Source organism: Oncorhynchus keta, chromosome 18 (assembly GCF_023373465.1).
Source record: "Oncorhynchus keta strain PuntledgeMale-10-30-2019 chromosome 18, Oket_V2, whole genome shotgun sequence".
Classification (NCBI taxonomy): domain Eukaryota; kingdom Metazoa; phylum Chordata; class Actinopteri; order Salmoniformes; family Salmonidae; genus Oncorhynchus; species Oncorhynchus keta.
The window spans coordinates 21,516,601-21,530,782 of NC_068438.1; the positions used below are offsets into that span (position 1 = coordinate 21,516,601).

The 14,182-nt window shown below is 40.6% G+C and overlaps 1 protein-coding gene and 1 pseudogene across 2 annotated transcripts; one reads left to right on the top strand and one right to left on the bottom strand.

Annotated features, from left to right (window-relative positions):
• Nucleotides 1-3,966, top strand: part of LOC127908684 (putative nuclease HARBI1) — a 6,912-nt pseudogene extending 2,946 nt beyond the window's left edge.
• A 2,169-nt stretch (nt 3,967-6,135) lies between these two features.
• On the bottom strand, nt 6,136-12,914 carry LOC118397452 (fructose-bisphosphate aldolase C-like). 2 transcript variants are annotated; one of them, XM_035792201.2, is made up of 9 exons: nt 11,082-12,304; nt 9,508-9,644; nt 9,030-9,241; nt 8,572-8,626; nt 8,273-8,433; nt 8,068-8,151; nt 7,797-7,971; nt 7,399-7,598; nt 6,136-7,165 (listed from the first exon to the last, which is right to left on the bottom strand). In XM_035792201.2, the coding sequence occupies exons 2-9, from the start codon at nt 9,617-9,619 to the stop codon at nt 7,079-7,081; spliced, it is 1,086 nt and encodes a 361-aa protein (XP_035648094.1). In that variant the 5' UTR covers nt 9,620-9,644; nt 11,082-12,304; the 3' UTR covers nt 6,136-7,078. The 2 variants fall into 2 exon arrangements, with proteins under 2 accessions (XP_035648094.1, XP_035648093.1); XM_035792200.2 differs by lacking the exon at nt 11,082-12,304 and adding an exon at nt 12,824-12,914 and having other exon boundaries at nt 6,182-7,165.
• Between the last annotated feature and the right edge of the window lie 1,268 nt (nt 12,915-14,182).

Sequence of the window (14,182 nt, forward strand, 5' to 3'; positions counted from 1 at the left end):
GACATCCGGGATAAATGACTCAGCTGAGCTCAATGAAGCCAAAACATGTGCGTCAGGCTTAATTGGTTGCACAAAGACCAAGCCAGGATGAGCAGACACGGATTCATTAAGCCAGGTGAAACCAATCCTGGATAGGTGCGCGCTCACGGCTCACTCAAATAGACCCCGCCACAGATCACAGATTAACTGATTTACCATGGCAACTAGAGCCGCGTACTTTTCCCCGTCGGAAGCACAAATCCTCATGGAGGCATACGAGGAGGTAAAATATATAATTAAGAAGAAAGGCAACACCGCCACAGTGATAAAGCAAAGAGAAAAAGCGTGGCAAAGTATTGCAGACCGCCTGAATGCGTAAGTAGTGCACAATTACACACTCACCGCTCCGCTGAAACGTCACAATTACAATTCAAATATTTAATTCACATCTCCAAAAACGCAGTTGTACTGTAATTATGAAACGGTTAAATTTTTAATTGAAATGCACTGCAGATATGAGTGAAATTGTGTAAAGTAAGTCCATCACACTGTATAAAGCTATGATAAATTATTATTAAAGCCTTACATTATTATTTAACGTTACTACACTCAGTACGGTTTAATCTTAGCCGTTGTACTCTGCTTCTTATGTTGTCCACCGTTTTTTTGTGTTTCTCTGCTTTCATTAATGTAAAGCTGCTTTGACAGAATGAAACAATTGTGAAAAGTGCTATATAAATAAAATTTAATTGAATAAATAGATGAGCTATAATAATAATCACTTTAATTTATATAGCGCCTTTCAAAGGACCCAAGGTCGGTTGCTCACTGCACTGCAAAAATGTCTTTCTTACTTAGTATTTTTGTCTTGTTTTCAGTAAAAAAAAAATATCTAAAAAACATCTTGAATATTTTCTTGAGCAAAATTACCTAGGAAAATAAGCAAAAAAATCTGCCAGTGAAACGAACTTTTCTAAAATTAAGTGTTTATGGAAAAAGTAAACTTATTTCAAGAGAATTTTTATTATATTGACAGATTTTTTATTTGCTTGTTTTAAGCACACATTTACTTAAAGTTTATATTTTTTTGTCTAAACTATACTTATTTTGCTAGGTCATTTAGCAAATCAAGAAAATACATCGTTATTTAAGTTTAAAAAAAAAAAATATTTTTACTGAAAACAAGACAAAAATACCAAGTAATTTTTTGCAGTGTGACTCCATTAAATGTGTGCGTGTGTGTGTGTGTGTGTGTGTGTGTAGATTAAACATGAACGGGCCAAAACAGACATGGCAGCAGGTCAAAATCAAATACAAGAACATTCTGCAGAATGGTATGGTCCCTGACTAATATTTAACAAAGCACAAGCATATATTGTACCCAGAAGGTGCCTGCTCACACATTGTCTGTACTGTTTTAGCAGTGAAAAAGAATACCCACAGACAAGGCACGGGTGGTGGGTCACCAAAGGCTGACCTTACCCCAGCAGAGGACATGGCCTTGGAGCTAAATAAAGGCAGGCCCGTCTTAGAGGGGATCCCTGGGGGAAAGAGGCGAGCATAGGTTCCTCCCAAGATACCACCCTTCATTCAAGGTATGTCCTTCCATCTCTACATGGGATACAACCACATTCATATTGAATCAATTTGGACTGTCTGACTTTGGTTTACCCATTGCCTTGCAGTGTCTGGCAGCACTGTGTTCCTGTTAGAGCCACCAGCACAAGCACCAGACGATGCTGATCCAGTGAGTACTCCATCAAAGGCATACTGTAGGCCTGGCATGTCTTGTCTACTAGCTTCAATATGAATCCGATTAAATGTGATAGGGTGAAGGCCCCAGTGCAGCAGCAACAGCACATGATGGAGACGATGATGATGAGGAGGAGACCATCTCTCTGGATTCCAGAAGGCATGAGGTATCATGGTAAGACTGTGAAAGTACTATTTACTCTACAATGGTGAGGAGTCCTCATCAAAATCAAAAAATCTAATTTCTTTTACAGGACCCAGATGCTATACAGTGGGAAAACCAGCCTGGCAACATAGTGCGTATTAATAAAAGGACACCACATCCTGCCAAATTCCAGCTGCGCTAATTGTATTGTGTTCAGAGCTCACAAGCTATCAGAAAGTTGTATGGCAACCACCTCCGGCGCCAAATAGAACTGGCAGACATAGACATTCAGTACAAGAAGAAAAATATGGAAAATCTTGCACTGGAGTCCGAAATAAAAAAGAGGACAATTAGGAAACTGGACCTTGAAATAAAAAAACTTGAGAGGGAGGTGAGATATGCCTTCAATGTACACTGTATGCTAACTGTAACACAAATGTATTAATCATTATTTGTATTTCCTCCCCCAGCTCCAAGAAGATGACACAGCTCAAAATAAAAATTAGGTATATTCTCGTAAAGTCAAGTGAGCCATGACATATGAGCTCTTATTGTGAGCACACAGGACGGTGGCATCTTTCTAAGGTTTTTTATTTTCCCAGCAATCAGTACAACCAAGTCATCGTTATAAGGCATCGCCCTCTTTTGCCCACCCCCAGCACCAGGTGTGGCCACTAGCCTATATGAAGGCCCAAAATTGTGTGTTCCTTTCTGCTCTGACAATGGCATGCCCATTCGTGCGAGATGTGGTGGATGAAGAAGCACTTGTGCTGAGGAGAGCCTTCAGGCGAGAAAGGGTCTTCAGGGACCGGTTGGACCCACTGGCCTTCCCTGACGACCATCTATATGAAAGATACAGGTTTTCTGCAGATGGCATCAGGTATCTATGCAGACTACTGGGTCCCAGGATTAAGCACCGCACTGCACGGAGCCATGCACTGAGTGTGGAGCAAATGGTTTGTGTGGCCTTGCGCTTTTTGCTAGTGGAGCCTTCCTGTACTCAGTGGGGGATGCAGAACAGCTGAACAAGGCCACAATTTGCTGCACAATAAGGAGTGTGTGTCTGGCTATCAAAGCATTAGCAGATGTCTTCATCTCCTTCCCTGGCCACAGAAGACTCTGTGACATCAAAGAGGAGTTCTATAGGATTGCAGGTAAGAGGATCTACAAATTACAGGACAACTGTTAACACATAGTAGGATACTCATTACTTTGTGTGACAGGTTTCCCCAATGTCATTGGTGCAGTGGACTGCACACACATAAGGATAAAAGCCCCCTCAGGTGCCCATGAGGCCGATTTTGTGAATAGGAAATCCTTTCACAGCATTAATGTTCAGGTGAACATAACTTTTTGATATTGTCCATTGACGAACACTCTGCATTGCCAGTGATGTGCATTGATTGGTGTAATATTCCTCATCTTATGATTTCAGATGGTCTGCAATGCTGACTGTGTGATCAGCAATGTTGTGGCAAAATGGCCTGGCTCAGTCCATGACTCCAGATTTCAGAGGCCCGAAAGATTCTATCAGTGCCTATCACAAGGTAAGCCACACAACCCCTATTTATAACCATCATGGCTGTGTCAAGAATATCACTGTGTTTATGAGGTAGTAATGATGAGATTTTGTGTTGACAGGTGAATTCTCTGGTGTGTTGCTGGGAGACAGGGGGTATGGCTGCCAGCCTTTTCTCCTGACACCTTTCACAGACCCCCAGGAAGCACAGCAGGCCTACAACCATGCCCATGCCAGGACCAGGGCCAGAGTTGAAATGACCTTTGGCCTCCTGAAGGCACGCTTTCACTGCCTTCACAAATTAAGGGTCAGCCCTGTTAGGGCATGTGATATTACTGTGGCTTGTGCTGTCCTCCACAATGTGGCCTGCCTGAGGAAGGAGAGGGCCCCCAGAGTGCCACCAGCCATGGACTGGGACAATCCGGCAATCTTCCCTGATGACGACAGTGGTCGGCTGCTGAGGGACCAATATGTGTTGAATTATTTTAGTTAGTATGTGTGCTTTCAATTTTGGTTAAATATGTCCTGCGGTGGCAGAGGAATTTGGTTTTTTGGGGTTAGTTTTTTACGAATTTGGCCTCTTATGATGTTTGTGCGGTATACTGTGTGTAATACAAGGCTGCAGGGAGGCTACTGCATCCATTCATTTGTCTGTTCAGTTGATGTGTATGGATTTGTCCTGCATTTATTTTAGTGTGCAGACATGCAGGGTGTGTTATATACAGACCTTTGAATGTGTATGTATCATTTTGTATAATATGCTTGGATTCTGTGCTTTCCATCTTGTAGAGTCACTGTGACTTCAGTTTCGAAAGGAGCTGATGGTTTACCTGCTTTGTTTTGTCCTTATTCAATAAAGGAACATAATGTTACACATTGTGTTTTTATATTCATATGGAATGTGTATTTGTTTATATGACAGAGTACTAGGGCCACACTGAAGATAAAGTCATAAATTTGAGGCTGGTTCTTTCTGCAGAAAAGCTACATATTGTTTTTACAGTTTTGATACTTATGACAATGTGATACTTAATATTCTGGCACATCAGCATGTCTTTGTTTATGAAACCATACTGAAGTACAATTTCACTAAATGCCCCGCATCTGTCATTTTAACAACTGTCCTCCTTTAAAACAACTGGTTACAATATTATGACTTGTCTTTTTTTTCCCTCTGTGGCCCTAATATTCTATCATTTTATATATAGTCTATGGGAAACTGTAAATTATCTAATGATAGCAACATCTAAAAATCATTTTTTATCCAAAATCATTGAAATTAATGATCACAAACGTTTAAATAATGACAGTGGGTCTAGTTATATGTGATAACAATGTATAGTGAGCAGTGAAATAACTATTGGTTTCCATTTGTGGTGACTGCTGACTGACATTAGGGATGAGATTAAATAGATCCTGGAATTTAGCCTGGTCTGGAGCAGGCTAGCTCCACAGAATAAATCTCCATGGTAATTTATACCATAACATATCCTCCTGCCCCCTATCCATCTTTAGTGCAACCGGATTACGGATCAATTGAGCCAGGATCACCAAGATATCCTGGCTTAATCCCTTATCCTAGTTTTGTGCAACAGGCCCCGGGTTCCAATTTTTGGGGGGCAATGTGAACACAAAGCTCAGGTTCGTTTGTCATTATTCCCGCACCACACACTAGGCTACTGCAACAGTTTCCCTTGCCCTAAACACTCACATTGGTGCCACACGAGAGATGTTGACTGTGTGGAGTTTTTAGTTCATATTATTTGTTTGCAATATTTTATCTACAGGCCAAGATAGCTTAATCAACTTTTTTATTGATTGGGGGGGTTGAATAGTGAGAAGACAATCTATTTGGTGAGAATCACAACGTTGGGTACATAATCCATTTTTATTTATTTCACCTTTATTTAACCAGGTAGGCTAGTTGAGAACACATTCTCATTTACAACCGTGACCTGGCCAAGATAAAGCAAAGCAGTGTGACACAGACAACACACATAGAGTAAACAAACAAGCCAATAACACAATAAACAAGTCAATGACACAGTAGAAAAAAAAGAAAAGTCTATATACAGTATTCTAGCTCTTAAAGGGGCAGTAGCCTACATTGGGTGTACAATTTTCAATTACAGCATTATTTATTCTGCAGTTATTCGGTTGCTATTTATTCTGTTAGCAATTAAATGTACATGTTAATAGTATATTCTGATTACAATTATTATGTCTGATATTTTAATGAAATGCAATCTATTAGCTTCCAAAATGTAAGTAGGTATATCTAGCTGTCCGATAACACATTCTGATTGAATGGCTTGTCCTGCACTTTGTAAAAACCCAGAGTGCATGTTGGAAAAATATTTTGGTTCCTTTCTAAACATAATGTGAATGCAAAGAGGACTCAGTCCACAAAATAGGTGAAGTGAACAGGCAAATAGTTTAGTCCTCATTCAGAGGCAAGGGCAGTGTGAATACAAAAATGAATTAGTTCTTTAGCTTTTTTTTGTTCATCCTAAAGAGGACTGAGATGCGTTCTTTTTAAAGAGGACTATGTGAAAACACCCTAATATATCACCGTCAACTACTCTTAAGCCAGTAGATGGTGCCATGAACCATGGTATGGGAAAGCAAATCAGATGACAAGCTACAAGTAGCCTACTAGTTTATGGGTGAGGACACATTAACTAAGAATTCTGTTAAAATCAAGAACTGTATAACATTAGAGTTTGACTACTGTAGAAAATAATGTACAAATCATGCAATGTGTAGGTAGGCCTACTCTTTGGTGCAGTTAAAAATATATATATTTGTGAGTAGGCCTAGTCTTCATGGACAGACTATGGAGCATGAGCATCTGACCAAATTATGGGATATTTTAATTCTGGTTTAACCAAGATTAATTTATGAGAAATAAAACCAGAATTACCAGATTGTTTCAACTCAACACAATTTATTGTTATTACTTTTGCACTACAGTATTTTATAATCAGTTGCATAGAGAACAATACTTAGCTAAGTCACAAAAATAACATTTTTCCAACAACACTATTTACTGTAAGTCCAGCTGTCCATGAGTTCATCCAAAACCACGTCTTTGGAACTTTCTGCCTCTAAGCAAGAACACACACACAATTTCTACAAAATAGTATCTTCACACAGCTATTTTGTTTAGACACACATATCCCATCATTAATCCAGAGTTTGGAATGGCAATATGGTCTTTTCAAGAAAGCTAGAATTCTCCATTCTCGTCACACACAATAGGCCTACACCACCACGCACCCTATCTAATGCTTAGTGCAGCAGTTTGGAAAGTGGCTTTACATGGCAAAAGTTTATTCTGGATCTCATCAAAATAAATAATGAAACAACCAAACATTAGTTAGGTTTCATTTTGCTACTACCACAAGAACATGTTGTCATCTCAAAGGTTACAATAATATTGTTGAAAGTGTCTAATCAAAGGACATCAGTTAATTACTCATTTCATTAGACCCTTACATCTAGTGGGTCCACCAATGTGCAATTATTTTAAATAATAAGTGTGTACACTCAAGTAACTATATTATAACTCCTAGAATACAGATTGTAGACAGCACATGCCTGCGATTGGCCATTGGTATAGCAGTGACAGTGGACGATGCTACTGGTTAGCCAAAGCTGTAATGTGAGGCATCACTGGCTCTTCAGTATGCATGATTGGCCACATAGATCTGGTCAGATTCACTGTCCCCACCACCAGTGTACTTCCCCTGACAGGCCAAGCCATTCACCTGATAGTGAGAGAAAGGGGATGGGGGTATGAGGGGCAAACACACAAACACTGTTAGGGGTGAAACTCACTTCATGTCAGCTGAATACATAGATCACTTCCTCAGATGACCGTTCCACACGGAAAATGGTGAAATGCAAAAATATATATATATATATGTTCCTCAACAACACTAAGTGCTAAATGATGAAAGCCAGGTTGATCATGAGGCTGAAAACAAAGCGATGTACATGCCTCTGCTCTCTTGATAAACTGCTCAGTGGCAGCACTCTCATTCTCTTTATGTCCACGCCAGGTTTTGAGTGCGGAGACCTGAAGGGCTCGGCCGTACGAGAAGGTGAGGGCCCAGGGCTTCACCAGGGAGCAGTTGTTGATGGCATTCAGGTGGACAGAGGCCTCCTCTTCACTCTGACCCCCAGAAAGGAACGTTACTCCTGCACAGAAAATAAATAGAAATCGCTGTGAGTGAACAGTTAATGGATTTCTATCAGCACCATAAGTGTTTTACAAACTGCCAATAAATTAATATGTTCATAATGCCAAATCACTGACATGGGTATTGCATGTACTCTCTTTCTGAGCTTCATTGAAAGTGAGAGGCAATATAACTGGTCAATGGCCTATGACCTTACCCGTGACAGCAGGAGGGACGGTGCGGCGCAAGGCTGTAACCGTTGCCATGGCGACCTCCTCTGCACTGTATTTGGTGGGGCAGCTGTGGCCAGGAGTGGCCATATTGGGCTTGAGCAGAGTGCCCTCCAGGTACACATGATGGTCAGACATGGCCTTGTACAATGCAGCTAGCACCTGCACAACACAGGGGAACACATGGAACATAATAAACTGGCAATGTTAGAAATACATTTACATACTAACAGGTTAAGAGTTGGGGTACGGTCCCACCTTCTCTGTGACATACTGACAACGCCTCAGATCATGATCTCCATCAGACAAAATCTCTGGCTCCACAATAGGCACAATCCCATGCTGGGTGAAAGAAAAATGACACAATCCGCATGATTAGAAGGCGTTGCTGATGTTACCTACAATTATGATGTTTCATCATACCTGATATTGTGCCTTTAAACTGCATTTGTGGAGTCCTTACCTGCTGGCAAATGCTTGAATATCGAGCCAGGACATTTGCATTCTCTTCAATGGACAGTTTAGAGGGGGTGGTCTCACCGATCTTGAACACACAGCGCCACTTAGCAAAGTTTGCCCCATCCTTCTTATACTGAACACAGCGTTCTGAGAGCCCATCCAGTCCTATAGGATGAAAAAGAAATTAAGAAGGCTGGTAAGGATTGGGATTCACCAATGAGTGGCAGACTACATTTTGTAACTGTCAAATTCAGATAGTTATGATGATCAGATTGACTAGAACCCAAGGGGTCTTAGCCCTACCCTGAGTGGTAGATTCTCCATTGGTTCCTGCCAAGGGGACAACACCCTTGTCAACCTGAAGAAAAAGATAAAGCAGATCAAAAATAAGAATCCCTACCCTTCACACTGATCTTCTCCATGTCTTAAAGCCAGCTTATTTTCATCCAGATGGTGTTGATATTAATAGCAGCCATTCTACCCATAGCACTGCACCATCTACCCCATCAGCGGTAGAACTCCTGATCCGAGTGGATCTGTGCTACCTTTTGACCTCCGTAATGTTGAAACCTGTTCCCTTCCTGGAACTGTCAAGCATATCAAGTAGCCTTATGTTCTAAATTCTCATTCCTTCCCTCGATAATGTTATATACAGTAGAAGTAGGGTCGAGAGGTATTCTTGCCCAAGCTAAAGACCAGAGACATAAAACATACTTCAGATATCACCATTGGCCCCTTCGACCGCTTTGCTCGTACAGTACCTTGATTCCCACAGTGATGCCCCTGTCCTTGATCATCTTGACAAAGGGCGTGCCATCATCAGCGTGCTGGTACAGCGTCTCATGGAAGAAGATGACTCCTCCGATGCAGCTGTTGATGCGGTCGTCAGCCCTGAAGAGGATCTGGCGGTACTGCCGGCGGTTCTCCTCAGTGTTCTCAACCCCTATCTGGTTAAGGCGCTTTGCCATGCTGCCTGTGTTCAGGAACATTAGAAATAAACATGTTCACACTCTGGTAAACCTACATTTATAAAAACGGAATAATCTATTGGATACCATCCTGTACCACTGCTTTGTAGAGGGTTCTGGCAAGCATCACTGGAAATTAACTTTGATGGATTTCTTGAATGTAGGTCCCACTGTTATTGTTAATACCATACATTAATGTAGATTGTTACGTAATCATTTTCATTCCAACTGTTTTCCAGTGCAGAGAGAACATACTGAGCTCCCTACTAACCAACAGACTCATCAGCAGCCAGGATGCCCTTCCCTGGAGTGACGATACGAAGGGCAATCTCCTGGAGCTCCTGCTTCTGACCACTGGAGAGGGCTGGGAATTGGTGCGTCATCCTGAGAGATGGTCGATCACACAACCTGCATAGGGATATCAGATCGTGCACATATTTTCTGGTTTATATTGATCAATATTCACTCAGGGAAATATTTAGCTAGAGAAATACATCAACAGTAAGGTCATATCTCTCCCGTCCTTTCAAATCCCAGGGATTTTGGCAAAGTGGCTGTCCTTGTTGGCATATTGTCAGCTGGGATTAGGAATGTGTGGACCTCTGTGCTGACTAAGCAGACCACCAAACAAGGGGCCATGCAAGTCTTTATGTCCGGAAGAATTTACATTTTCTCTGTTGGGATCTCATAAACAACCAAAAATAGCTATTTAATAAGAAAAAGTCAAGGACTACACAGGCTGTATCACTACCGACTGTGATTAGGAGTCCCATAGGGCGGTGCACAATTGGCCCAGCATCATCCGGGTTTGGCCGATATTGTAAATAAGAATTTGTTTTTAAACTGACTTGCCTAGTTAAATAAAAAATTTAAAATATAAGAATGACTTGATGCCAATGATGACAATCAAAGGAGAAATCTGTCCAGCTTCTTTGTCCGAAATAGATACCAACACATTTCCCTCATCGATTGTTGCTTGCTTGTTCTCTTCAAGCATTATCATTCCCCCAAAATGTATTCCTCTCAACTCCCTCTCTCTTTCCCACACTAAAGTACAGCTAAGAGGCACAGTCAGAGCTGAAATATACAACTTTCTCAGCCAACAACTCAGTAATCCAGACAACCTTCGGCATGTGGTCACTGTTGAGGTGGGCGCTACTGACAAATATCCCAGGAGGTACAAGAAAGGTGAGGGAATTTTGTCAGTCTAAACCAGAGCTTTTTCAGATATATTACCCTGGTTCTGTGTAGCTGTAATAGCAATATCAAATTGGCAAGTGAAATAAAAAATGATGATGTAGTAATACATGGGGCGGCAGGGTAGCCTAGTGGTTAGAGCGTTGGACTAGTAACCGGAAGGTTGCAAGTTCAAACCCCCGAGCTGACAAGGTACAAATCTGTCGTTCTGCCCCTGAACAGGCAGTTAACCCACTGTTCCTAGGCCGTCATTGAAAATAAGAATTTGTTCTTAACTGACTTGCCTAGTTAAATAAAATACAGTTGAAGTCAGAAGTTTACATTCACTTGGAGTCAAGTGAAACTCATTTTTCAACCACTCCACAAGTTTCTTGTTAACAAACTGTAGTTTTGGCAAGTCAGTTAGGACATCTACTTTGTGCATGACACAAGTAATTTTTCCAACAATTGTTTACAGACAGATTATTTCACTTATAATTCACTGTATCACAATTCCAGTGGGTCAGAAGTTTACATACACTAAGTTGACTGTGCCTTTAAACAGCTTGGAAAATTCCAGAAAATTATGTCATGGCTTTAGAAGCTTCTGCTAATTGACATAATTTGAGTCAATTGGAGGTGTACCTGTGGATGTATTTCAAGGCCTACCTTCAAACTCAGTGCCTCCTTGCTTGACATAATGGGAAAATCCAAAGAAAACAGCCAAAAAATTGTAGACCTCCACAAGTCTGGTTCATCCTTGGGAGCAATTTCCAAACACCTGACGGTACCACGTTCATCTGTACAAACAATAGTACGCAAGTTTTAAACACCATGGGACCACACAGCCGTCATACCCCTCAGGAAGGAGACGCGTTCTGTGTCCTAGAGATGAACGTACTTTGGTGCAAGAAGTGCAAATCAACCAGAACAACAGCAAAGGACCTTGTGAAGATGCTGGAGGAAACGGGTACAAAAGTATCTATATCCACAGTAAAACAAGTCCTATATCGACATAACCTGAGAGGCCGCTCAGCAAGGAAGAAACCAATTCTCCAACACCGCCATAAAAAGCCAGACTACGGTTTGCAACTGCACATGGGGACAAATATCATACTTTTTGTAGCAATGTCCTCTGGTCTGATGAAACAAAAATATAACTGCTTGGCCATAATGACCATTGTTATGTTTGGAGGAAAAAGCCAAAGAACACCATCCCAACTGTGAAGCATGGGGTGGCAGCATCATGTTGTGGGGGTGCTTTGCTGCAGGAGGGACTGGTGCACTTCACAAAATAGATGGAAGCATGAGGAAGGAAAATGATGTGACTATATTAAAGAAACGGCTTAAGACATCCGTCAGGAAGTTAAAGCTTGGTTGCAAATGGGTCTTCCAGGTGGACATTGGCCAATAGCATACTTCCAAAGTTGTGGAAAAATGGCTTAAGGACAATAAAGTCAAGGTATTGGAGTGGCCATCACAAAGCCCTGACCTCAATACTATAGAAAATTTGTGGGCAGAACTGAAAAAGCATGTGCGAGCAAGAATGCCTACAAACCTGACTCAGTTACACCAGATTTGTCAGGAGGAATGGGCCAAAATTCACCAAACTTATTGTGGAAGGCTACACAAAATGTTTGATCCAAGTAAAACAATTTAAACGCAATGCTACCAAAAACTAATTGAGTGTATGTAAACTTCTGACCCACTGGGAATGTGAAATAAATAAAAGCTGAAATAAATCATTCTCTCTACTATTATTCTGACATTTCACATTCTTAAAATTAAGTGGTGATCCTAACTGACCTAAGACAGGACATGTTTACTCTGATTAAATGTCAGGAATTGTGAAAAACTGAGTTTAAATGTATTTGGATAAGGTGTATGTAAACTTCCAACTTCAACTGTATCATTCACATAGAGGCTATATATTTCTACTGTATGAGTACTGTTTATTGAAAGCAGAAGGCCACTAATCACGCTTCCCACTTGCTTCCCACTTGCTGATGCAGCAGTGCTGACTGCAGGGATCTGTGGGGTAGTACAATGCACTTGTTGATTTGTGCATTCATATCACATCCCCTGATATTGGGTATGGCAAATCACCATGTAAACACAGACCACTCCACTGTCTGCAATAACCGAGGAAAAATACGACAATAGCCAGTAAATATGTTTACCTACCATGCATTGACCTATCATGTAACTCCAATCCACTCCTTTATATTGGTTTAGTTCATTAAAAACATCTTTAGTTTTCCAAATAAAACATGAAAATCATTCATTTAATAGCATATCTGGGTCCCACTCATTACATGTAGTTGAAAATGTCTAAATATCATATTATCTATCATGTTTACTAAAGCTTGCTGAAATGAAAAGTGAATGTCAAGAAAACTCGAGAACCTTACCTGATAGGATGCAAATTCAGAATTCACTTGTTCACTGGAGAAGTGATGGCCACTGCAATGTCTGACAGACTGCTGCTCCCTTGTATCCCACTCAATACCTCTAGGGCGGGGCTTAACGATGGGGTGGGGCTTATTGATGGATAATAAATAAATATGGACGAATGCATTCAACCAGAGGAGGCTGGTGGGAGGAGCTATAGGAGAACAGGTTCATTGTAATGGCTGGAATGGTATCAATGGAATGGACTCAAACACGTTGTTTCCATATGTTTGATGTGTTTGGTACCATTCCATTGATTCCATTACAGCCATTACAATGAGCTTGTCCTCCTACAGTTTCCTCCACCAGCCTCTGTATTCAACTAAAACTAATCCATCATTACAATAATAACAATACACTTGTCTTGCAAGTTCAATCAATAATTAAGTGGATGAAACATTAAGCTAATTAATCATTCCAAACACCCGTTTTGTTTTTGTCTTAATTTTATATACATAGATGTTATATTTCATGAAGTCTAGCAACTTAAAACAGCACTATTGTGTACACCCAGGTTTATTACAGTATGTTGGCCCAATAATTTATTCTGAAGCTATAATAACCCTTCAGCGCAACCTCATTTAAGGGTTAAACCACAACCCCTTTGCTCACTAATTTCTGCTAATTAGTTGGAATCATAGACTTATGTAATTGGGTTGAACTATGCCTTGGGCACATTTCTGAATCTCTTGGCAATTCGGACATCCCCTAAGACCCAGAGGGAAAGCTCAGTCTCAGAGCAATTCAAACACTCCTATGCATATCTGCATTATGCATTAGTAGGAAATCATGGGTATTAATAGGTTCAGAAATGGTGTTTCCAGTGTATATACAGTACATGACCGAATATAGAACTGGGACATAGATTAGAGGAAAATGGGGTCAGAATGTATTATTTTTCTGTGAACAAGATATAACAATCAATGTTTGAGTACTTTACATAGGTTGATACTCGAGATCAGGTTCATCACATGAAGATCAACAGTGATATGCTACATTGGCTTTATGATGGCATATTCAGTTGTTACATTTTCACTCGAAGTCGTTGGATAAAATGTGAAGATAATACTACCAAGAATGACTTGTATTTGACAGTAAATACTTAATTCTCATCAAGTATTTGATCCTTTATTTGGGATGTTTATCTCCCTCTGCCCCTGTTCTGTATAGAAGTGAGAAAATATGTTTTCCACTTTTCTAGGACATCTCACTTGTTCTAGTTATTTTATGGGACTTCTCCATCCCTCTCTCTAAAATTAAGTCAGTGTGCTAGAGGTGTCCACCAATGTAAAGATGTGGGTCACTGGACTAACGCCACA